Source organism: Sorex fumeus, unplaced genomic scaffold (genome assembly GCF_029834395.1).
Source record: "Sorex fumeus unplaced genomic scaffold, SorFum_2.1 ptg000128l, whole genome shotgun sequence".
Lineage (NCBI taxonomy): Eukaryota > Metazoa > Chordata > Mammalia > Eulipotyphla > Soricidae > Sorex > Sorex fumeus.
Window position 1 is genome coordinate 13,230,703 of NW_026606185.1, and position 25,897 is coordinate 13,256,599.

Sequence of the window (25,897 nt, forward strand, 5' to 3'; positions counted from 1 at the left end):
CGATCACCCGCGGAGTCGCGGGGTCACAGGGTCTCGCTGGTCTGGGACGCGGAGAGTCTGACGGCTGCAGGACCGAGTGAGTCTGGGGGCTGATGCCCCGCGCGTGCTCCCGGCCTGTCCCCGGGCCCTGTGCTCGGGACTCGGGGCCTGGTCCTGCTGGGACAGAGCCGCGGGCTGGGCCCGCCTGGGTCTCGGGCCGGGGTCCGGTTTCGGGCTTGTTGGATCAGGCCCGGGTGAGGTGGCTCGTGCGAGAGCCGGGCGCCCGCAGCATCTCCCTTGTGTTCTGGCCTTCTTACAAGACTCCTACTCGTAGGTGAACTGTTTTCTTCCTGCAAACCGGAACCTCCTTTTAGAATTATGAGTCACCAACAGTATTGCGAGTAACCAACAGAAATTCATTTGACTATTTTGAGTAATCGACAGTATCCCGGAAATGAGTTAATTATTTGTTGGAAAGTCACAGTTACTTAAGGACCATGATGTATGTTAAGGGTCTTTTACATCTTAGTTTGCTGATGTAGATTGGCAAAAAAAAAAAGCAAACCAAAAAATCCTATCTTTTAAAAAAGACACCATTTAAGATGAAATGTTTAATATATATAAATAATTATTTTCATGTTAAACTCGGAGTAAACATTGCGGTCACAAGAGAAAAAATTACAGGAAGCCTTTTCCATCTACATTTGGGAGAGAGTTATAGTAGCTATAGTACAGCAGGTAGGGTATCTATCTTCCTTGAACAGGGCCGACCTGGATTCGATCCCCAGCATCTCATCTCATCCCCTGAGCACCTCCGGGAATAATTCCTGAGTGCAGAGCTAGGAGTAACCCCTGAGCATCCCTGAGTGTAACCCAAAAAGCAAAAAAAAAAAAAAAAAAAAAAAAAAAAGATTTTCATCTAACAGGAAACTCTTGTTATAGAACATTGTTAGCTTGTACGTTCTCTGTGTGTATGTCTGTTATTTTTTTCTGTTGTTTTTTCCTTTTTTAAAAAAAATTGTGGCAAAACATGCATCATATAAAACTGACCATCTTAGCCACTGTTAGGTCTGGTTCACTGTATATAGAGTGTATTCATTTCTCTGGTGTGCTCACAGCTTCCCATTCCTGAAACTGTTTTATCTTCTCAAACCTCGATTTCCTATTCATTAAGTAACAATTTCTTTTCTCCCCCTGACTCAGTTCTGGTAACCATTATTTTATTCTCCATCTCTGGGAACTTCTCGAAGGTTCTGAATGATGTCGGTGGACCCCATGGGTGGCTCACGTGAGTTGGAGAGGAGAGAAAGATGGTCACCTTCTTCCACTCCACCTCTGCCCCCCCCCCCCCACTGGGAAGACTAGAACTGGGAAAGTCTGCGATGAGCCCTGCTCAGCATGGGCCTGAGCCCACCCCCACCCCCCACCCCCCAGCTGCACCTGAAGTCCACTTGTTCTGCCAGGCATGGAGTTGATCCCCGCCACCCGATTTCTAGGGAGCCATGGACTCAGGCTGGAGCGAGGATTTGCTCTTTGCAGGAAAGGAGAAACCAGTCCCATCCTGACCCAGGGTTTTCCGGGTTCTTGTCTCACCTCGTAGAAAAGAATTTTAGGAGTAGACAAGCAGTGAAATAAAACAGATTTTATTTGAAGGAGGGAGGGAGGGAGGGAGGGGAGGAGAGAGAGAGAGAGAGAGAGAGAGAGAGAGAGAGAGAGAGAGAGAGAGAGAGAGAGGCTTAAGAGAGAACATGGGCTTATCCAAGGGCGGAGAAAGCCCTGCACATTTCATATGAGAGAGAGAGAAAGAGAGAGAGAAACGCGCTCAAGAGAAAACATAGGCTTCTCCAAGGGTGAAGAGAGCCCTATACATTTCATATGTAACACCTCACCATTAGATATGGAAGCATAAAAGTATACATCTCAAGAGGAGAGATGCGGGCGACATGTGCTTCGTCGCCACATGTTCTCTGCCACGTGGGCACAAGCAGCACATGGGCTCTAACAGCGTATTTGGTCAAGGTGGCTTTTATAGGGTTTTCAACCTGCCTCACGTGGGGCTTCTACCTAGATAAGAGTATTACAAGTGGGTAGAATTGGGTGTGGCCTTTGAAACTCCTTCCCTTGGTCCTGCTGGATCTTCTCTGGGCTCAATCACTCTAGTTAGTCATGATTAAGGGAGAGGTCGAGGGTGTTCGAGGGATTTCCCTTGTGGGGAGAGGGCCAGTCTCCTCAGGGTCCGCTGCTGTATGCACAAGGTGGGTCAGCGGTAGAACTTTCCTAGCTAGGAATTTCATTGCCATCCTGTGTGGTGGGGGGAAGGGGGGGAGTGGAAGGGCTTCCCTAACCTACCTGCCTGCATCATGAGTGCCTCAGCTAAGCTCACTCTCAGTAGTCTTTGTTGTTCTCTGATTGCCCCCTTTACTTAGTATAATTTCCTTGCAAATTACAAGGTTCTCCAGTGTTAGTAAAACAAACACAATATGAACACAATGTAAAATGTTTCTGAAAAGTTTCTGTCTTCAACCCAACTGTAATAGAATGTTGCTTTGCTTTGGATTTTGCATGGAGGTTTGGTTGACAGGGTCCTCTGAACACAGCAGGCAGTAAGCCTGAGCATTTCTGAGTGTGGCCCCAGCACAGGCACGGTCATGGTCACCATCCTCCCGTTGTTTATCGATTTGCTTGAGCGGGCCCAGTAAGTCTCCATCATGAGATTTGTTGTTACTGTGTTTGGCATATCCAGTACGTCACGGGTAGCTTGCCAGGCTCTGCCGTGCGGGTGAGATACTCTCGGTAGCTTGCCAGGCTGGAGTGATAGCAGCACAGGCAGAGCAAAACAAAATGATAAAGTTGCTACAAGCATTTGTTTGCAGTGTGTGTGTGTGACTTAAAACTTCTTTGGGCAGATACCAAAGGGCGTGTTTGCTGGATCATGGGATGGAAGTCTGCGTAGAACCCAAGTGACTGCCTCACTTAGCAGTCCCACCATCAATGAATGTGAGATCCTGTTGGTCCATGTCCTTGCAATATTTGTGTTGTCAGTGTTATGGATCATGACCATGCCAACAGGTGTGTAGTGCTGTCTCCAAGGTACATATCTTAGACATGAAGTTGAAGTACGTGACCCCCGCTGGTGCCTTATGTGAGGCGCAGAGGAGAGATGGTCACTTTCTCCCAGTCCACCTCTGCCACCCCAGGACCAGCTGGGAAGGCTGGAACTCATAAAGTCTGTGATGAGCCCCTGCATGGCACAGGACAGAGCCCCACCAGCCCCACCAGTTGCCATCAAACCACACCTGAAGGCCACTTGGTCTTCTCAGCCTAGGCTTTACCCAGTGTTGCTGGGTTCCTGTCTCCCCTTGCCGAAAGAAATTTTTCAGTGAAGCAAAACAGATTTTATTTGGAGGGTTTTAGGAAGAGGAAGGGAGAGAAGGGGGTTGTTGGTTTTTGGGGGGGGGGCAGAGAGAGAGAGAGAGAGAGACCTTGAAAAGCAGAGAGAGCCCCTACACACATTTCTGCATGAGATATAGAGATATGAAAGCATGAAATTACACATTTCAAGAGGCGAGATGCTGTTGTTGGTGGCACATGGGCTTGGCCACGTGGGCACAAGCAGCACATGGGCTCGGGTAGCATGGGTTTTTTCACTCCAGCCTAGGTGGGGCTTTCTAGCTAGGTAGGAGTTCATTGCTAGGGCTGTTGCCAAGGGTAGAGCTGGGTGTGGTCTTATCTGAAACTCCTTTTCTTGACCTTTGTTCCTGCTGGATCTTCCCTCAGAGTGGGTCTAGCCTTCTTGGTCTGGGTTAGCCGAGCCTCCAGGGTTAATCACATTAAAGGAGGGAATTGAGGGTTCTCAAAGATTGTAAATCTGTAACTGTACCTGTATCTCACTGTGATTCATAAAACAAAAAACAAAAAAACCAAACAACTCAAGGATTTTCCTTCCAGCCCTTTCTGTAGGGAGGGTCCAGTTTCCTCAGGGTCTGCTGCTGGGGAAGTTCCTGTCAGGCCTGGCTTTCTGTATCCACGAGGAGGGTCAGCCTGAGGACAAGTGGCTTTGTTACTCCCCAGAAATATTGCCTTGAGGCCCTTCCCTGTCTGACAGCCTGCACCAAAATGAATCCAGAAGTCAAATTAATTGAACACTTTTATCACCTCACATTGTTACCTCAGTGTGTGTGAACATATGAGACTTTCTTACCTTTGGATCACTTTAAAAATCAGTTATTTATTCTCTTCCTCAGTTTTAAGAGTTCTCTCTCTTCTCGGCAGCAGTCTTCTGTTAGATGTATCTGTTCCAAGTATTTTCTCCCAGGGCCTGTGTCTCTGTCTCTCTCCAACGTGTTGCTCATTTGTGTGTGTGTGGCTCTAGGGATTGAGCCCAGTGCCTCACACATGTAAGCCAGGTGCTCTACCACTCAACCCAATCCCAGTCCATCTGACCCTTTCTTTTTTTCTTTTTGGGTCACACCTGGCGATGCACAGGGGTTACTCCTGGCTCTTCACTCAGGAATTACTCCTGGCAGTGCTTAGGGGACCATATGAGATGCTGGGAATTGAACCTGGGTTGGGCCGCATGCAAGGTAAACGTCCTACCCGCTGTGCAATCGCTCCAGCCCATCTGACCCATTTTTAAGTGTAGAGTTCAGCTGTGGCAGAGACTAAGGGCCTGGGAACTAGCTGAGATGCTAGTGTGTGCATGCAGGCGCAGGGAGAGGGCTCAGACGCTGGAGCACGCCCGTGCAAGCATGAGGCCCCAGGTTCGATCCCCAGCGCCTACAGCTGCTCCCCCTGTGCTGTTGGGTGTAGCCCTGATGTCCCCTGAGTTCCTGAGATATACTTGAGTGCCTCCAGCCTGAGAACGCAGGTTTCGAGGAAAGTTTCATATTTATATATGTAGCTGCTGGGCTGGAGCGATAGCACAGTGAGTCGGGCATTTGCCTTGCACGCGGCCCACCCAGGTTCGATTCCTCTGCCCCTCTCGGAGAGCCTGGCAAGCTACCGAGAGTATCCCGCCCACAGCGCAGGGCCTGGCAAGCTCCCTGTGGCGTATTCCATAGGCCAAAAACAGTAACAAGAAGTCTCACAATGGAGACATTACTGGTGCCCTCTCGAGCAGATCGATGAAAAACGGGAGGAAAGTGCTGCTACAGTGCTATAGCTGGTGTGCCTAATCATCGCTGGACTTATTACAGTTGAGATCAAATTTAAGGTGCCCCTTTGGCAAGGTGACTTCAGATAGCATTAGAAAGTGCCCCCCACATGTGAGTGCAGAATGCAGCTGTGTCCAGGACGTCCGGTCTCGAGAGTCTCGCTGACACCTATGCTGATGCCATCTACTCCCCGGGGTCTCTCTGCGGCTGTTTGAGTTAGGCACTGCGATATCCAGCCTGTAGAACTCCCCTGGCATGTAAGGTTATCACTCTATATCCTGACCTATCTGCTCAGAAGAAGCACCTCACGGTTTTCTCTGGCTTTCCCTGAATATTATTCCCCTCAACAACCTGATACTGGTGATGAAGAGGGGAGATGCTGTGATCCCATTACGTGGTTTGCAAAGGGCATGTGGAATGCTGGCTTGGGCTCTCTCCCATTCAGCTGAGCTGTGCCCTGGTGGGTGTCATAACAGGATGAGGTACTGGCAGGGACAAAGGGGGGCTTAACCCACAGCACTAAGTTTCCTTTGTATTCCTGCTAAGATCAGAGGGCCTTTTGCTGTGTGTGTGTGGGGGGGGGAGAGGGGGCCAGGGGGAGTTGGGATGAGGGGTGCCTACACTCTGCAGTGGGGAGATCTATACTCAGCAGCATAGGGTGGGATGTCTACACTCTGCAAGGGGTGGGGGTGGGTGGGGAAGAGGTAAGAGCTGGAGGTGGTGTCTACTCTGTAAGGGTGGGTGTGTCTACACTCGAGGGGTGGGGGCAAGTGGGTGAGGGGTGGAGTGAGTGTCTACACTGCAGGAGTGGGATGGGGGAGGGGTGGAGTTGATTTTCATTGCTACTGCTGGTGGGCTGCAGATTTCCTTCTGTCATGTCAGAAAAGGAGGTAACAGTCTTGGCCCTGAGATTGGCTTGGAACTTGGCACAGGAAGTGAGGTCCCTTCCCCCATTGTTTGTTTGTTTTTTCTGTTTGGGTCACACCTGGCGAATGCACAGGGGTTACTCCTGCTTTTGAACTTAGAAATTACTCCTGGAGTGCTTGGGGGACCATATGAGATTCTGGGAATCGAACCTGGGTTGTCCACATGCAAGGCAAATGCCCTAGCCGCTGTGTTATCGTTCCAGCCCCCTCCCTTCCCCCACTGTAGGACTGTCACCTCATGTGATTGCTGTGCTGTTTCTGGGGTAAGAATGGATTACCTCTTCCCTCTCAGTGCTGAAAAATCACTGTTTATGTCACGAGGCCAAACGGGCTTTTAAAAATGTTATTCATATAATGTTGAAGGTTTGCTGGTGGCTTGGTCAAGACAGGGCCAAGGGAGGTTGACTCAAGAGAAAAGTGTTGTAACTCTGCCCTGACCACCTCACCATCAGCTCTTGGGGGCTTCTCCAGAGCACAGATACAGAGCGACAGGGAATGAGATGTGAGTTCCAGGGAGAACAGGAGCTTCAGATCCAGCCCTGAGTGACTTCCTGAAGGAGCATTTATACAATTCCGACAAATAGGACTTTCTGGAGTTTTGCACAATGAGAGTTAATCTGGGCATTGTCACAGGGCAGCCTTGCACATAGATGGTGCATAATCTCATCCTTTGTTGATCTCATGGATTCTTATGTACTTTCTCCTTTTCTGAGGGGTTCCCCCCTCTGTGGATGGGTCCTTAAGTTTCTGTATCTGGGTGCAGCCTCAGTTCCTCCTCTCCAAAGGTGTGAGGAGAGAAGGTTTGACACATACCTTATTGTGTCAGGGGAATGTGGTCTTCATGCCTCTGGCTACTTCAGAGCCAGGAAAGCTCTTAAATCTTATCATTTGTCTGTGCATTGACACTGTGTAGCAGTGTATCGCCAGGGTCCCTCACCTGTCTGCCTACACCAGGGTCTTCTCAAGAAAATCTGTGGTGACAGCAGCTAACTTTCTTTCTTGCTTCCCCTCTTACTTTTGTACTTTCCCCTCCCTCTCTCTTCCTTTCTTCTTCCCTTCGTCCTTCATTCCACATCTAGCCAAATGGCTCTCTGTAGGTTATTTTTAATTCCTTTGTGGAAAAGAGAACATCACAGTTTGAGGGCAGAGACATGGGGTCCCAGAAACCCCATATGGTGCGCCAGACCTGCCAGGAGTGATCCCTATGTGCAGAGTCAGAAAGAAGCCCTGAGTACCACTGGGCATAGCCCAGAAAGAAGAAACAAAGTCCCTGAAATCTATGAAACTTTCCTCCTCCTCCTCCTCCTCCTCCTCCTCCTCCTCCTCCTCCTCCTCCTCCTCCTCCTCCTCCTCCTCCTCCTCCTCCTCCTCCTCCTCCTTCTTCTCCTCCTCCTCCTCCTCCTCTTTCCTCCTTCTCCTCCTCCTTCTTCTTCTTCCTCCTCCTCCTCCCGTGTGCCTGCCTGATGGCTCTTAAAAAGAAAAAAATTGGGGCCACGCCTAGCAGTGTCAGGACTGGCCGGGCTATATCTCTACCTGCTGGACTATGGTTCTCCCACCAGTGGTTCTTGTCTGCATCTGCTAGGTTATCGTTCACTGCGATTGAGCCCCGGGGAACAGTCATGCTGTGAGTGAGGGCTGGAGACCGGTGTGTCCAGGCTCATGCTTGTTTTGGGGGGGGGGGGGGTCGGCCCGTTCCTGCAGGGGGCTGCCTTGAATGCTGCTTCTGAATGAAGTCCTTCCTTTCCCCAGACCTTTGATCTCTCCTGTGGCAACCTGGGAGCTTAGTCATCACAGCTGACACCAGCTTCTCACCAGGGAAGACGTGGGTGTAGGGATGATTCAGCCGTCATTCTGGTTTTGGCTTCAGAAAAGCAGGACCTGGGGAGGCCTAACATGGGGCCCCCTGGCTTTGTTTCTGTTTTTGGAAAGAATTCCATGGTTAATTCACTTCCAGCTGGTAGTTTACTTAGGGAGAAATATTATAAGGAAGACTTGTGTGCTCTCAGGGAGAATGAAGAACAATTTTATTTGAACAAATTTAAGTTTCATAGGTTTTGTTTAATTTGTTTGTTTTGGGGCTATGCCCAGTAGTGCTCAGGGCTTACTCCTAGCTCTGCACACAGGCAGGAATCACTCCTGGCGGGTTTGGATTGCCAAAGACGGGACCTGGCTTGGTGGCGTGCAAGGCAGACACCCTACCTGCTGTATGATCTCTTCAGCTCCTCAAGGGTTTTTGCTTTCCTTTTATTTTATTTATATATTTTTAAAGTAAAACAAGTTTTATTTGGGAAATAAAAGGAGGCAAGAAAAGAGCTAGATAAATGTGTCCTCAGAGAGAACAGGGGCTTCTCCAGAGTGGGAAAGGAAGTGTATTACATGTTCCATGCAGACATTTCTGGTCCTTTTAAATTATTTACTTATGTATTCTTTCTCTCTCTCTCTCTCTCTCTCTCTCTCTCTCTCTCTCTCTCTCTCTCTCTCTCTCTCCCTCTCTCCCTCTCTCCCCCCACCCCCGTTTATCACTATTGCTTCGACCCTTATTATCATCTTACTGTACACAGTTACCACATGTCACCATTACCAAAATTCCTCTGCCAATAACCGAATATCGTTTCTAGTTCACCTCATTTTACTTCCTCCCTTTCCCGTGCTATCCCTCCTCGACTCTTCCCGCCCCATTTGGTAGTCTATTTTGAGATCTAGGGTCAACAGTTTATTCCAGTTTGGTGTGTCTGTTCCCATGTCTTCTTTGTGTGTGTGTGTGCTTTTTTTTTGGGGGGGGGGGGGTCACACCTGACGTTGCACAGGGATCACTCCTGGCTCTGCACTCAGGAATTGTCCCTGGTGGTGCTCAGGGGACCATATGGGATGCTGGGAATCGAACCTGGGTCAGCCGCATGCAAGGCAAACACCCTACCTGCTGTGCTATTGCTCCAGCCCCTCCCATGTCTTCTTTATGAGATTATCTGGTATTTGACTTCTGATTTATGCCACCTGACAGCCTCCAGCTCTATCCTTGTTGCAGTGAAGTGCATGATCTCGTCTTGCAGCTTCAGAGTCTTCCGTTGTGTAGATGTACCACAACTTCTTCATGCATTCATCTGCCCCTGGATTGTTGTGCATTCATCTGCCACTGGGTGGTTTCCATATCCTGGCTATTGCATTATGTACATAATCTTTTCAATAACATATCTTTTCAAATGATCATTTTTGTGCTTTGGGAGTAGATGTCAGAAGAGGCTCACTGGGTCATATGCTAGTTCTATTTCTGGTGAACTGCCGTGAATGAAGTTTCCTTTTGAATAACAACCCAACTGATCCTGGTTGTTTCTAATCTTTAAAAAAATTTTTTTCTTTTGGGTCGGGGCGATAGCACAGCGGGTAGGGCATTTGCCTTGTACGCAGCCAATTCAGGTTTGATTCCTCCGTCCCTCTTGGAGAGCCCGGCAAGCTACTGAGAGTATCCTGCCCGCACGGCAGAGCCTGGCAAGCTCCCCATGGTGTATTCTATATGCCCAAAACAGTAACAAGTCTCACAATGGGGACATTACTGGTGCCTGCTCAAGCAAATCGATGAACAATGGGAGGACAGTGGTTTTGGGGATATACTTGATGTTCCTTAAAATTTCTTTCTGGTGGTTCTCAAGCTTCACTGTGCTCAGGAAACCGTATGTGGTGATAAGGATGAAACTCAGTTTAGCTGTGTACAAGGCAAGTGACCTACCCATGGTCCTATCTCTTCAGCGTGCCAGTCTTTTCAATATATGTCATTCTCACTGGTCACACCTTTTTTTTTTAAACTGGATTTTTAAATTTATATATATATATATATATATATGTTTAAATTTTTATTAGTGAAACACCATGAGGTACAGTTGTAGACTTAACAAATTTTTGTGCTTGGGTTTCAGTTATACAATGATCCAGTACCCATTCCCTCCACCAATGCCCGTTCTCCACCACCACTAATCCAGTATCCCTCCCACCCCCTATCCCCCCATCCCACCCTGCCTCTGTGGCATGGCACTCCCTTTTGTTCTCTCTCCTTTTGGGTGCTGTGGTTTGCAAAAGAGGAATTGGGTGGCATTCATGTTCAGTCTATAGTCTACTTTCAGCATGCTTCTCCCATCCTGGGTGAATCTTCCCAACACCCTTTATTTGGTGCTCCCTTTTTAGTTGAAGTACTCAGGAGAATTAACCCCTTTTATCTTGTTTACGGGTTGGAGCGATAGCATAGTGGTCATGCATTTGCCTTGTGCGCAGCCAGAGTGAGCCGGGTTTGATTTCTCCGCCCCTCTCAGAGAGCCCGGCAGGCTACCGAGATTATCTCGCCCTTGTGGCAAAGCCTGGCAAACTACCCTTGACATATTTGATATGCCAAACACAGTAACAACAAGTTTCAAAATGGAGACATTACTGGGCCCGCTCAAGCAAATCGATGAACAATGGGAAGACAGTGTTTGTTTTGTTTGTTTGTCATGCTTACCTGGCTCAGATGTGGTTGAAAATAATGTGTGGTATGGGACACTGCAGAGAAAGAGTGGAATAAGTTAGGAAAAGAAGTGAATCCAGGCTCCAACAGCTGCCAGGATTGCGTTCAATGCATGTGGGACACTGGAGATTTCAGCTCTCAACCACGTGCTTGAAAAATAACTTGCTATTTCCTCTGGGTCTCCTCCCAATCAGTTTTGGGGATGTTTCAAAAGTATTGGTGTTAATTTTTAACATTTACAATTTTCCAGGTAGTCCATCTAGTGGATTTCAAGTTTAACAAATTTAAGAGAGAAAGTGAGACAGAGTCAGAGAGAGAATGGGAGAACCAGCATGTCCTAAGGTAAGCAGCTTGTCCTAACAAGTCTTCAGTTTAAGTTAAAAGGGGAATGAGGGGCTGGAGAGATGTACAGTGGGTCAGGCGCTTACTTTGCACACAGCCAACCCTGGTTCAGTCCCTGGCACTGCATAGGGTCCAGGAGCCCTTCCAGCAGCAATCCCTTCAGTAAGCCCTGAAGGTTGCTGGGTGTGGTTTCAAAAGACATCAATAAAAGGCTTCAGGACAGAGAGGAGAAAGGAAGGGTCTGGTGTGAATTTTCAGAGTAGAATTCCAGGAAAAGCAGTTGATCCTAGATCATTTGCAAAATTGCATTTGGCTTCTCTGGCTGAAAGTACCTAATGAAACGTAGTATTTCTTTCCTGGTCCCTTTTAAATCAAGTATTTACTATAAATGAAATTTACATGCAGAGGAAGGATAGAGAGAGAGGAGGCATAGTCCCCAGAGCCATTTTACTCTCTGTTACAATTTCATTTTCTGAGAAACCACAGATGGAAATGATTGTTTAAGAGGACAATGTGACAATTGCCAGCCATCAGTTGGAATAACTCCACAGAGGTTTCCTCATTTTTCCATTCCTGAAGCTATTTCTGATTCTGAGTATGCTTTAAAGCTTTGATAAAGCTCAAGATAGATATTTGCTCTGGCTTATTTTTTTTAAGTAAGTTTAAAAAAAATTCCACATCTTAGTGGTTGCTTATTATAGAACACCACTGTGAAATAAGCTAGGGATTTTTACAGGTGCTGAATCTTAGTCTTAATTCCTGTGTGCAAATGTGAAGTTTTGAACTTTTATTTATTTATTTATTTATTTATTTATTTATTTTTTGCTTTTGGGTCACACCTGGCGATGCTCAGGGGTTACTCCTGGTTCTGCACTCAGGAATTACTCCTGGCGGTGCTCGGGGGACCATATGGGATGCTGGGAATCAAACTTGGGTTGGCCACGTGCAAGGCAAACGCCCTACCCACTGTGCTGTCACTCCAGCCCCGCAAATGTGAAGTTTTGAAGACTGAATTTCACAGAGATTAGTTTAGACCTTAACAGACATCAGAGTGTTCAGGACTTTTTTTGGGGAGGGAGGAGGAAGGGAGCGGAAGGCACACCTGGCAATGCTCAGGAGTTACTCCTGACAGTGCTCTGGAGTCCATATGGGATGCTGGAGATTGAACCTGGATTTGCTGCATGCAAGGCAAGTGCCTCCCTATACAATGTACTGTCTGTCAGGCTTCCATATTGCCAGGGTTTCTGCACACATTGTCCATGAATCTTCATTTCTTTTTGGATTAAAAAGTGCTGAACTTACACCCAAGGTAACATACTTCAAGAGTTGTATGGCCTGCTGACTTTGAATGTTCTGGAGGAGTAGTGAATCTTTTGGGGATTCCAACATAATATTCGATGATTTTCCTTATTTTGTATCCTACCTTAAAGATGTGTGTAACTGGGGATGTGGTGGTAGAAAATGTACACTAGTGAAGAGACAGGTGTTGGGATACTGTATAACTGAAACACAATCATGGAAAACTTTGTAACTGTGTCTCTCATGGGGATTCAGTTAAAAGAAAATCTGTATGACATATTCACTTTTGATGATTTTTCCAAAGTAGTAACCAAACTTATGCATCTTTGGATAAATAAGAATATCATTCTTGGAGGATCCTCCCAGGAGGGGAGATACATGTTGAAAGTAGACTATGGACCGAACATGTTTGCCACTCAATGCCTCTCTTGCAGACCACAACACCCAAAAGGAGAGAGAGAACAAAAGGGAATGCCCTGCCACAGAGGCAGGGGCCGATGTGGGGGATGGGGGTGGGAGGGATATTATCCATGGTGGTGGAAAATGGGCACTGGTGGAGGGATGGGTATTTGATCATTGTATAATTGAAACCCAGGCACAAAAAATTGTAACTCTACAACTGTACCTCATGGTGTTTCACTAATAAAAAGAAAAAGAAATGTAAAAAAAAATCATTCTAATGGTGTTATTCTGGCATATGGATGTATAGAGACGTCCTAGAAAATAAGTTGCCTTAGTAGTACGTGACATATTACCTTTGTTAGAGTACAAGGCAATTATTGAGTGCAGATTAAAGGAATTTGAGAGACCCTAGCTCTTAACAGAGGGAGGTAGTGATAGTATTACCAAACATATTCCGATCATTTTTCTTCTCTTTTTCCTTTAGGCACATGGCTAAGGCTTGGGCACCATCCGACTCTCACAGAATTCTACAGTTTTTTTCATGATGGTTTCTAGATGGACTTGAGTCTTGGCTGCTGGAGACTCCTGGTGCAGGGAAATGGCGATCAGTCTAAACTTCAGAAAGCAGAGTTTTCAGTTGTTAAAAAGGAGAATTTTTTTGCTTTTGAAACTTCTAGCTCTTGTCTTCACGGTGGTTCTATTTTGTGAATTTTTAATCTATTACATAGTGATTTTTCGGTGTGATTGGCCAAAGTTGAAAACTCCAGTCAATGATGGGCAGCACGAGAGACCAGAGCCAGTGCTGAAAGCTATGTTCCTGGCTGATACCCACTTGCTTGGACAAATTAAAGGCCACTGGTTCGACAAATTACGAAGGTAAGAGTGAGAATTGGGGATCTTCCCTTTTTCTTTTGCAGGAGTGGTTGTGTTGGTAGGACTGGGTGGGAATGCCCAGCAGTGCTCCAAAGCTGCTCTGGGGTCACAGGTCAAGGGTTGTTCCTGGTGGTATTCTGGCCATGGACCATGAGGTTTGGGACCAAAGCTGGACTGCTTGCATGCAAGGCATGTGCTTTGCCCATCAAGCTCTCTCCCTTGCCCTCTTTCTGAAATTCTATAGACAGAAAGAGGAGCTTGGCCCCTCCTTGTGCCACCTGCCCAAATCTCCTCCCTTTGTAAAGGGAAACGAGACCCCCACTGTCTGTGAGCACCATGACTTATTATTCCATTCACCAGTGGATGGACACTCAGGTTGCTTCAACCTCGTAGCTATGTGAGTAACACTCTACTGAAAGGTGCTTTCATATACTGGCTGGAAATTCTTTGTTGCTGGCCCTGTATGTGACTACCCTTCCTTCCAATGGCAGCATCTGTGCTTCTCTGAATAGGTGTTTGCTATTGCCTGGGGCTTCATCTCTGGAATGCCTTGGATATAGATGAAACTTGGTGCTAGCTGGGAGGCTAGTTACTTTCTTTCTCTGGAGGTGAGAGGAGGCAGGAGGAGAAAGGTGGAGAAGTGAAGAGTTCACCTTTGGAATGAACGGGAGGGCTGCCTGCCTGCCTCTCTTCTCATGCCTATAATGAATCATTTCTAATCACTAGATGGGAATGCCCGGTGGATCCTTGGGCAAGGAGCCATTTGAGTTCATCTGTTTTGTCTTTGTCAACTCCCAAGAGCTACTCAGGAAGCCAGGAGCATTCTCTCCCATGATTCTTGACCAACTGACCCATTGGTTCAGTGTGGTGGTTCTGTGGTGCCAGGGATTACCTGGTACCGGTGGATTACCTCCCACTGGCGCTAGGGAGAAAGGAGGTAGTCTCCAGGGCTGCACCTGGAGATGCTTGGGGGGTGGGGGGGGACCATGTTGTGCAGTGCTGGAGGTTGAAACAGTGTCAGTCTCATAAAGGTCCATGGTTGGCAGCTTGCCTCATGAGCTGGGGGAGAGGGCAGCTAGGATAGAGAAGACATCACTAAGTCAGTGATGGTTGGAGGGATAGTTCCATATAGGAGATGTGTGCTGAAAGTAGATAAAGGACCAAACGCGATAGCCTCTCAATATCTGTATTGCAAACCATAATGCCCAAAAGTAGAGCGACAGTATGGGGGAAATTGTCTGCCATGGAGGCAGGGGGAGGGCTGAAAGGGGGGTGGATACTGGGGACATTGGTGGTGGAAAATGTGCACTGATGGAGGGATGGGTGTTCGATCATTGTATGACTGAAACTCAAACATGAAAGCTTTGTAACTATCTCATGGTGGTTCAAAAATAACTAGTTTCAGTCTCGTGCAAGGTGGATCCTTAACTCCAAGTACTGTCTCTCCTGCTCCTTCACCTTTTTAATATGTGTTTATTTGTTTGGTCTTTGGGGCAGCATGAGGTGATGAGAATCTCACTGAGTGGTCCACGTGCAAAGCATGTGCTGTAGCCTTGGAGTTCTCTTCCTAGCCTTCAGTGGCCCTTTCAGTGTGCCTAGGGTGGGTTCCCCTCAAGAATCAGACTCACTTAACTTTTCTCTGTTGATGTCAAGGGAATGGCAAATGGAGCGAGCCTTCCAGACCGCTTTGTGGTTGTTGCAGCCGGAAGTTGTCTTCATTCTGGGAGACATTTTTGATGAGGGGAAGTGGAGCTCTTTTCAGGTAGGACCCGGGAATCCAAGTACCTAATTCTGTTCTGAGGGCCTAACAGAGGCAGTGCACAGCCTCCACTATGTAATTTCAGTGAGGCTGAAAGTTTTGCTTAGTTTGTCTGTATTGAAGATGGACAGTCCCCCTGAAGGGCTGTTAATGTCTTTTCAGCATTAGTAGTTAGGTTGGCTAATCTTATCTTTGTGTAAAAAGTACATAGATTAGTCAGACATCAGTTTGTTGAAATGAACATTTCAACAATGAATGAACCTCTAGGAAAGTGGAAATTTAGGTGAGAGGGTGCCATATTAACATGTATGTTTAACTTTTTATTCTTTTCTTTAACCATAATCTTAAAGAATTGCATTACAAAATTAGATTTTTGCCCCAAAACTTACTTGCCACTCTTTTTACTTGCCTCTGAGTGAGAGGTGTAGATGAAGGAGTTTGATATGAGGTCCCTTTGCCTTCAGGGGGTACTGAGGTGATGAATGTGTTCCCACAAACCAAAGAGAAAGTCTACTTATAGAAAGCTTTGCTGGAATTGTGTGTGGGGGGCAGAGAAGAGAGAGAGAGAGACAGAAGGAGGAGGAGGAGGAAGAGGAGGAAGGAGGAAGGAGAATAAGGAGAAGGAGAAAGAGAAGAAGAAGAAGAAGAGAAGTGCTAGGTCACAAATGGGTTTGGAAGGCATTTTCTTTAGGTAAAGGGCATTTAAAAAAATTATTGGTATTTCCCAGGAATTCAAAATTGAAAGGAAGTCTTGGTCCAGATGTGATAGAAACTCATTGTTTATAAGGTTGCAATTCTGTTATGTTATCTCATAATGAAATATTAGGTAATGGAAATGGTCTACATAAAAACCATCTCGTTATAAAATGAGGTTGGCTAGATGTTTCTTTTGCAAATTAAATTTCTAATTGTATGGTAGTCTAATTTTTAACTATTTATTAAAATGAAGTCTTTGTATATTTAGGATTCTCTAACCAGCATATTTCTAATGATTGGGCTACAGTAAATACCTTTGGACAGAATCAATATTAAGAGGTTTATTGCCTACTTTACAATATCTATCCAACAGATTCTTTTTTTTTTTTTGCTTTTTTTTTGAGGGGGGTCATATCCGGTGATGCACAGGGTACTCCTGGCTTTGCACTCAGGAATTACTCCTGGTTGTGCTCAGGGGACTATACGGGATGATGGGAATCGAACCCGGGTCGGCCACTTGCGAGGCAAACTCCCTACCCACTGTGCTATCGCTCCAGCTCCCCAATAGATAATTTTTAAGATTTAATAATAGCACAGCGGTAGGGCGTTTGCCTTACACGCAGCCAACATGGCTGACCCGAGTTCGATTCCTCCGCCCCTCTTGGAGAGCCCGGCAAGCTACCGAGAGTATCTCGCCCGCACGGCAGAGCCTGGCAAGCTCCCCGTGACGTATTCGATATGCCAGACACAGTAACAACAAAGTCTCCTGATGGAGACGTTACTGGGGCCCGCTCGAGCAAATCGATGATCAACGGGAGGGCCTTTACCTTTTACCTTAATAATAACCAACATATTTCTCAAGCTTTAATATCCTAAGCAAATGTTAGAGCAGTTGTGGAATTTTTTCTTGATTAAAAGACTTTTTAAATTGAATCTCCGTGAAATACACAGTTACAAAGTTCATGATTGGCTTTTAGTTGTAAAGTTTTCCAACACCCGTCCCTTCACCCATCCCTTCATCCCTACATTTCCCACCACCAGTGTCCCTAGTTAGCCTCCTGCCATGCCAGCTGTGAAATGTTTGACTTTCTCCCATGCCCATCAGTTCTGATTACCCCAGTCATGGCCATAAGGAAATGTTCTCACTGAGGCACGTGCTCATGTTTGGCCAGTTGGGATACATGAACAATTAACTTGGCACCTCCAAAGAACTGACTACAGCATGTCCAGACCTACAGCCATTGCTCAACTTGAGGTTCAGGCAAAGGTCTGGAAATGACAAGAGGTGTTTGAATCGAATATTCTGGTCATTGTCAGTTAATGTTTTAAGATGATGGGGGGGGGGGAGGAAGACCATTGAGCTAAAACTTGACCTTTTTCTAAGAGAAAAGAAAAAGAAAAATAAATTGGAAACATGATCCTTTTGAACTTTTGGCATTGTACAGGGATAACTTCTCACCATCAAGATGTAAGTCATGTTTTGCAGTAAGAGGAAAGAGAGGGTCTCTCTGGGATTTAGCCACGAACCCTTGTCCCCGCAGGCCTGGCAGGATGATGTGGAGCGATTTCAGAAAATGTTCAGACACCCAGGCCAGGTGCAGCTGAAAGTGGTCGTTGGCAATCATGACATTGGCTTCCACTATGAGTAAGTATCTCCCCAGCCTCACCCCGAGAACAACATGAATGCTCATGGTTTGTTTGCTCTTAGGCCACACCCAGCAGTGCTCAGCTTAGTTGTGGCGCTGTGCTCAGGGATCACTTTTGGCTTGGGGAACCAGAGGGGGTGCTGGGGATTGAATCTGGGTCAGGCGTGTGCAAAGCAAGCATTCTGCTGCTAGCTCTGGTGTTGGCCCCGGTGAACGCTCAAGTCAGCCCTGAGTTTTCCAGTATGGAAGTGGACATTTGTTTTCCTTAAAAGACAACCACTCCGGAAAGTCAGGTTCCACGAGGGCACCGGCAGGGAGTTTTGTCTGGCACGCTGAACTCCCTCAACAAACCTCTGTTGGGTCAAAGATTTGTATGTGCCCTTGGGGGAGTCTCACTTGATTTCATGGCCATTTGTTTACTCTGGGAATCTGAAAACAGGACATTTAGACACTCCCACCTAACTTCAGTGTAGCGCTTATGATGTGCGAGATTGAGCAGTTTACTCTCATATGTTAACTCTTAATTTTTTTGTTTGTTTTTGGGCCACACCTGGCAATTTTCAGGAGTTACTTCTGGCTCTGCACTCAGAGAAGTCACTGTGGCAGTGCTGGGGACCAAAGCTAGGTTGGCGGTGCACACCCTACCCACTGTACTTTCACCCCAGCCCCCATTCATTTAATTTTTACCATGATCTTAGTAAAACAGTTTCCACCACACCCTTCCCCCCACACCTTTTTTAAATTTAATTTTATTTTTATAAAGTTGTTTGAAACAACTAATTTCATTCAGTGTTCCAACACCAATCCCACCACCATTACACCTTCCCACCACCATATTTCAAATTATTTCACCCCTATCCTCCAAGCCTGTGCCTAAAACCAAACCCCTCCCTACACACCTTTGTATGTGGTTTTGGTTTTGGGTTTCAGTTACATGCTGTGATCTGTGGTCTGAAGGGAACATGATTGAGGTACTTGGAAAGACACCAGGTGCACATAATTTGTCTGAACTGTTCGATGTTATTATTGGCTATTGTTGTTCAACTCTCCCTAATTTATAAATTAAAGTTTGTCATGGGAATGCACATAGAGGAGGCAACGTGGTATAAGGTTTGGTACTCACCGTGTTTAGGCATCACCTGAGACGTATTTCCAGGGGGAAACAGGCCCGGGAGCTAAGTCAGCCCTTGAGACCTCATGGTTAGCCTCAGGGGATGAGAGGTGCCCCTCGGGGCTCCACCCAGCAGGAGACTCTAGTAACGCCAATTGGGCACTCAAACCATGAGTTATTTTCTGTATTCATACTAACCCGTAAATATTCTAAAATGACCTGTTCTCAATTATTTTCCCTCTTTTATAATTGAATATAGGATGAGCAGATACAAAATAGACCGCTTTGAGAAAGTCTTCAAGCCTGAAAGGCTGTTTTCCTGGAAAGGAATTAAGTGAGTATTCATTTGCAGATTTTCAGGAAGCCATTTTATCCTCAGAAACTGAATTCTATCAGGGGATCTGGGGGTCTATCAGGTCCCTGTGGGGTCTGGCCTGGCTCTGTCTGGCCCAGGAAGCAGACTTTGGTGTGGGCTGTGGGGAGAGGTCTCCACCCTCCTTCTCCTGAGAGTCCCCAGCCAGTTGGTCAGTCGTGGACTTTGCCCAGCCACTCAAGTTTTGTTCTTTCTGGGTGATAGAATTCATCAGCCACCGGTGCAGTCATTTATTCACAGTTTATTGATTCTGCTTTATAAAGAATATGGTTGTGGTGTGCTGGATCCAGATGGTACTCACCTTGTTTCAGGCATCCCCGAGATGTATTTCAAGGGGTCTAGTGGACTGTCTCCTGAACCTTATGGGCCTTGTGGTCTGAGCGGCCGAGAACTGGGTCTGGTGCTCTGAGTACTGGGTGCCTCAAGCACTGGGTCTGCTGGTCTGAGTACTGAGTCTTTGGCCCGAGCACTGGGTGTGTGTTCTGGCTGTGTGCTGTCTCACTGCTTCATGGCCACGCCACTCTGCGCCCCCAGCCTTGGTGCTCATCTTGAAGCCCCCTAGCTTGGTCTTATGTGACCATCAGCACCTGTTCCCCTCCGTGTGGCCATTTCCTTGCTCATCTCAGGGTGCTTTCTGGGGAAGGGTTGTAGCTCCCTGGACAAAACCATGTACCAAGTCTACTTGCTGGCACTGGGGAGAGATCTGGTGAGGAGCGTGTCCTGTTTGCCATGTCCTTCCCGTGGGCTTCAGTATCACATCGTCAGCTTTGGCTGTAGCAGTTCAAGGGGCCATCAGTTGAGACATTCTCTGTGAAGCTCCTGTAAACCAGGTTCAGTGGGTTTTCTGCAGATAGCCCCCCTCCCCCTTGCAGACACACCAGAGTGTATAGGGCCAAGTTTCTAGAAACTTCCTTTGCACTGTTGTCATGGAGGTGACACAGCCTGTTATTCCTCAATAGGCAGAGAGAAATGAAATATGCATATCTGCATCTTGGCATTTGACTGCAGCCCCTTCTCTCTAACTCGTTCCATTTTAATCGGCCTTTATTTTCTTTAAACCTGGTTGATCAGTGTGTAGGAAAGAAAGGAATATGGAAGGATATTTAAAGGATATTTCCATTAAAAGGATATTTAATAAAAGACTGTTGGAGTAGAATTACGGTCAGGGGGTGACAGAGTACCCTGACCACAGTTGGCTTTGCTCTCATCCTGGTTTGGAATCACCAGAGCCCCTTAGCGCTAATCAGCACCCCCCATCTCCCCTCCTCACCGCCCCCCCCACACACACACATCACTCTCTCCGTCCCGTCCCAGTGTCCCTGAGTGTTGCCTACCTTCACTCTCTGGAGCAGTTGTGACAGCTGGCAAGCCCTTTCAGGGGCCAGGCTGTGTCCTGGAGCAGATGATACTGGCGTGTGTGACTACCATCCCCAGCGTCCCAGAGAGGAAGAGAACCTGGGACACTTGGCCAGGAGCGAGCTTCCTGGGCCTCTGATCTCAGTTCTTGTTGCTTTAACATGCATTTTTCTCACAAGAGCAGAGTTTTACTTATTTTTGTGTTTTGGGCTTTACCTGGCTGTGCTCAGGGCTTATTCCTGGCTGCGTGCTCAGGGATCACTCCTGGCAGAGCTCAGGAGACCCACTGTGGTGCTGGGGATTGAACCCAGGTCAGGGTGTGCAAGGCCAGTCTCTCCTGCCCCTGTTTAAGGTTTAAATCATTCTACTCTCAGTCATGCCATTTGATTCTCCTCCTTGGGACTTGCAACAAAAGTTTCACCCAGAGTGAGGGCTGCTGTAGGGTGTCTGCACACTGGTTTCCTTTCATTTCCTGAAAACTCCTTGCTATCCCAACTCTCAGCCTGTTTTGCTTCCCCTCTCTCCTAGCTTTGTGATGGTCAACAGTGTTGCCATGGAAGGAGACGGATGTGAAATTTGCTCTGAAGCAGAAACTGAACTCATTGAAATCTCCCGCAGACTGAACTGCTCCCGAGAGGTAGGCGCTGCACCTTCGCACTGGTGCTTCTCTGGGCAGCCTCGCAGCCCCGCCTCCCTGAGCTGACTGATTTTTCTCCAACAGGAACACGGTTCCTACCAGTGTAGACACAGGCAGCGGCTGCCAGCCTCAGCCCCAATCCTTCTGCAGGTGAGCGGAGTTCATGGGTTTGCAGGGACGGTTCAGCAGTCTCTAACACCACATCTGATTCCTCTCTGAATCCTGGGCAGCATTTCCCGCTGTATCGGAGAAGCGATGCGAACTGTTCTGGCGAGGACGCAGCCCCTCCTGGGGAGAGGGACCTGCCTTTCAAGGAGAGATACGATGCGCTTTCCAGGGAGGCTTCCCAGAAGGTGAGCTAGCGGCCAGACATGTGCTTTTGTGATTATCGATCAGGGTTTGGTGATGCCTCATATTTTCATGTCATTGCTTTGTTTCTATCTCTCCCGCCCCGCCCCGCCCCGCCCTTAAATAGCAGTGAATGTACTTCTATTTGCTGATATCGAATTAATAACTATCTCAGTTATTTTTTTTTCTTTTTGGGTCACACCTGGCAATGCAAAGGGGTTACTCCTGGCTCTGCACTCAGGAGTTACTCCAGGCGGTGCTAAGGGGACCATATGGGATGCTGGGAATCGAACCCGGGTCGGCCTCGTGCAAGGCAAACGCCCTACCCCGCTGTGCTATCTCTCCAGCCCCTATTCTTTTTTTTTTTTTAAAGGAACTTTACAGACAGTTCTTTTTTCTTTGGAGGGTAAGGTTATTTTTGTTTGGGGGCCACATCCACTGAAGCTCAGGAGTTATTCCTGGCTCTGTGCTCCTGGTTCATTCCTGGTGGGACTCTGGGTACTGTATGAAATGACAGGGATTGAACCTGGATCTGCCATGGGATCTGCCATGGGATAGGCACCTACCTTGCAGTGCTAGCTCTCTGGCCCCACAGAGTTCATTTTTTAAATTATTAGGCTTTCATTTTTTTTAAAGGGTCTTGGGGGGATTCTTTGGACAGTTCACTTTTAAAATCAATTACTGTATTTTCATTCCTTTTTAAGGGGTGTTGAAGGAGTCTTTGGGCCACAACTGTTGTTGCTCTGTTCTTACTTTTAGCTCTGTGCTCAGGGAGTCACTTGTGGCAGTGCTTGAGGAACCATATGCAGTGCTGGGGATCAAACTGGGGCCAGCTGTGTAGAAGGCCTTACTTCCTGTACTATCTCTGTGGTCCCTAAATTATTCTTTACTCTTACTCAACTTTTCTCACCAATCTGAATGGGACTTAAAATGTGCCTACATGATGCATATGTAGCTCTAAGCTAAATTAATAAAAGTGCTTCTAAAATATTACAATTAAAAATCTGGGATGAGATTATATTGTCTCTAAGAACCTGTACTTTTTTTTTTCTTTTTGTGTCATACCCAGCAATGCTCAGGGGTTACTCCTGGCTGTGCACTCAGAAATTACTCGTGGCGGTGCTGGGGCGACCCTATGGGATGCCAGGGATCGAACTTGGGTCGGCCGCATGCAAGGCAAACGCCCTACCAGCTGTACTATTGCTCTGGCCCCACTTTTGTTTTTGTTTTGGGGCCATGCCTGACAGTGCTCAGGGTTTACTCTTGACTCTGCTCAAGGATCACTTCTGGCTGGACTCTGGGCACCGTATGAGGTGCTCTGGGTGAACAGGGGTCTGCCGGTGCAAGGCCAGAGTTCTACCCACTATACTGTCTCTCTCACTGCAATACCAGAACTTACTTTTCATAATAATTTCAGTGTTATTTTTAAACTGAGATGTTAAAACTTAGTTGAAAATAAGTTCAACTTACTCCTTGGAGTAAGTTTAGTCTGTCAGGATAAAGTGTTCTTAAGGGCGAGTTTTGTCTTTCCCGTACTGTAGTAGCTACTCCAGACTCACGTGCATCCGCCCCCCTCTGCTTTCTCGCCCCCAGCTGCTGTGGTGGCTGCGGCCACGGCTGGTGCTGAGCGGCCACACACACCACGGCTGCCAGGTGTTCCATGGGGCAGGCCTCCCAGAGCTCAGCGTGCCATCCTTCAGTTGGCGGAACAGAAACAACCCGAGTTTTGTCATGGTAACTGGAACGTTTATTTCCATCAGAAAGCTTTTATACGTATTGAAGTCAACACAGTATTCAACTACATCATTGCTGCTATCTGTTACAAATATATAAAGATCATAAATAAACTCTCCCACGGCACACAAACGCTAAGTTCAATATGAGCCCCCTATCCAAATGCTCTCTGAAGACAAACCCAGAGGGTGGAGATGGTTCCTGGAGGGTCAGGGTGAGCCTCAGCAGAGGGATTTACCTCTCAGGATGGCAGTGCCTCTGATACTAGGCTCTGTATGTTCAACTTCCAAAGGAAACAGCATTGGTTATTCATCACCTACACTCTTATTTTTTGCCTTTTTGTCTGCACATACCCATCTTCCCTGGAAGGAAAAAAAATACCATTTGCCAGGAAATAAATCTGTTTCTATTAATAACCACCTGATGGTTCAGCTTCACATTTTCATCCCTGGGCTCCACATTCCAGTTCATTATGCTGATTTATTTATGTATTTTGGGGGCCCATTCCCAGCAGTGCTCAGGGCTATTACTTCTGGCTCTGTGCTCAGGGATTACTCTTGGTGGTGCTTGGGGGACCCTGTGAGATGCCTGGGATTAAACCTGGGTCAGCTGCATGCAAGGCAAGTGCCCTACCCACTGTGCTGCTGAACTGGCCCCGCCGTTCATTATGCTTTTATGTCAGGTGCTTTTGCCTTCATAAAAAGATGGAGGAACCCTCCTGTCTTCAATTCAAAATAAATGAAAGCATTCTCCACTGCCATCCACATAACAGAGATGACTGCCCCCAGCCCCCCACCCCTACCCCCAACATTGAGATGTCCCCTGGGCATGTGTATTTCTAGGTAAGAGTTTATTTAAAATAAATAAACTAAGATAGCATCAAGTGGCATGAAAAATAAATCGCTTTGGATTCCTTGTTTCTGGACGATACTGGCTCTAGATGTCAACTGCGTCACTGATAGATGCAGCTCTTTCTGCGTTGGTCAACATGCCACTGTATTTTTTTGTTTATCTTGTTTTAATGCTACACCTGGTGGTGCTCATGGCTTACTCCTTGCTCTGTGCTCAGGGATCAAGGATCACTCCTGGCAGGGCTCAGGGGATCCTATGGGTTACCAGGCAAGCACCAGTCTTCTGTCCTATTTCTCTAGCCCCCACCATATTTTAGAAGAACTTGTGGTTCTGGTTTTAGTTTGCAGTGGGGAGGCCAGCACCTTATCTTTTCCCACTCAGCACTCTTGGACCTTCCTTTCCCTGGCCAGTGCTTGTGGTGGGCAAGTGGTCGTCTGACTCGGCGGAAGGCTGGGCCCTTTCCTCTGTGGATTGTAAGTCATGCTGATGTGTGGGGGCTCACACTGCTACTCACGGACTCACTTCCCTTTCAGGGCAGCCTGACGCCCAGAGACTATGCCCTCGCCAAGTGCTACCTCCCCACAGAGACCACGGTGCTCGCCACGTACGCTGGGACAGCGGGGCTGCTTGTGATCCTTGTATTGCTTCACTTGAAGTGTCTACCCTCACCGTTTCATTTTGGTTGGAGCCTACTCTGGAAATATAAGACAAAGTGAGGAGCCAGAGACCTCTGCATTGAGTCCTAAATCACAAAGCCAAGGACATGGAACTTCGGGCAGTGCTCAGGTGAGATGACACCAAAATAGGCTACCTTGATGTACATCGCAGGAGTCCTGAGTCACCGGTGTGACTCACAGGAGGGTACCTAGTTGATTCTACTGTTCTCATGCTATAAAAATGGGACACGTACTCTACAACAAGTCTGTTTTCTCATTTTATCAAATATATGTATAATCAAAGGTTGTATCTGTACAGTATTTAAAAGCTATTAATGTCATCATTTGCATGCACTAGAGAATCTCTCCTTCTCCAAGATGGAGCCTGCAGCCCTGGGACACAATCGGGATTATGTGAGCATAGACAGTGGATTTGCTTTGTCCATAACGTGGTTCTCAAATTCCTTTCTGTTTTAATTCTGTACACTTAAAAGTATGGATACTACCAGAAAGAATATATTGGTTTTGCAGATGTTTGTACTTCAGTGCTACATGAGGAATCCAGATTTTAAGATACTATTTTTCTCTCCAGAGGACCAAGTTTTAAAATCTGGATTTCATACTTGCTTGTGATCAAGAGAAACTTGAAATATGAACCAGGATATTGTTTTTGATATTTAAACATGTGGATAATTAGAAGCCTGACCTGATAAAATCGGGGTGTGTGTGTGTGTGTGTGTGTGTGTGAGAGAGAGAGAGAGAGAGAGAGAGAGAGAGAGAGAGAGAGAAAGACATCTGGCCCTGTAGCTTTTGTTTGCTTGTTTGTTTTGGGATCAAACTCAATGATGCTCAGCAATCACTCCTGGCGGTGCTGGGGGACTATATGGGATGCTTGGGATTGAACCCCGGTTGGCTATGAGCAAGGCAAGCACCCTACCTGCTGTACTACTGCTCTGGGCCCTGGCAATGTAGCTTTTAAATAGGAAGTTAGAGGAAAATTGTTGAGAAGGAAAGCATAGACTGTACAGTTAACTTCAATTTTGTGTGTGTGTGGGTGCATATCTTTAGATTTCATGTTTTACTTTGAAGATACAATGTGAAATGAAAACAGTCTCCACTGTATATATTTTAAGTTCAAATGAGTTTTATGAAATGGGAACTTGGTAACAATGAAATAAAGTGTGTTTCTGCTATTCATTGTCTATAAAGTGTGATCCTTCTTTTCATGGAAAAGTATCACCAAAATTTGGAAGAGTTTGTAAG

The 25,897-nt window shown here is 46.8% G+C and overlaps 1 protein-coding gene across 1 annotated transcript; it reads left to right on the top strand.

The window, feature by feature from the left end:
* MPPE1 (metallophosphoesterase 1) lies at nt 1–25,829 on the top strand. Its single transcript, XM_056137862.1, has 11 exons — nt 1–76; nt 10,801–10,892; nt 13,078–13,469; nt 15,120–15,228; nt 17,463–17,566; nt 18,938–19,012; nt 20,936–21,044; nt 21,129–21,194; nt 21,275–21,397; nt 22,986–23,126; nt 24,512–25,829. Exons 3-11 carry the CDS (start codon nt 13,192–13,194, stop codon nt 24,692–24,694), a joined length of 1,188 nt encoding a protein of 395 aa, XP_055993837.1. The 5' UTR covers nt 1–76; nt 10,801–10,892; nt 13,078–13,191; the 3' UTR covers nt 24,695–25,829.
* The last annotated feature ends 68 nt before the right edge of the window (nt 25,830–25,897 follow it).

Excerpts from the sequence above, each read along its gene's own strand:
- MPPE1 (XM_056137862.1), top strand. The coding sequence starts at position 13,192 with ATGGCGATCAGTCTAAACTTCAGAAAGCAGAGTTTTCAGTTGTTAAAA. Across the intron at positions 19,013-20,935 it reads TTTTCCTGGAAAGGAATTAA|CTTTGTGATGGTCAACAGTG; the intron begins GTGAGTATTCAT and ends CCTCTCTCCTAG. Across the intron at positions 21,045-21,128 it reads GACTGAACTGCTCCCGAGAG|GAACACGGTTCCTACCAGTG; the intron begins GTAGGCGCTGCA and ends TTTCTCCAACAG.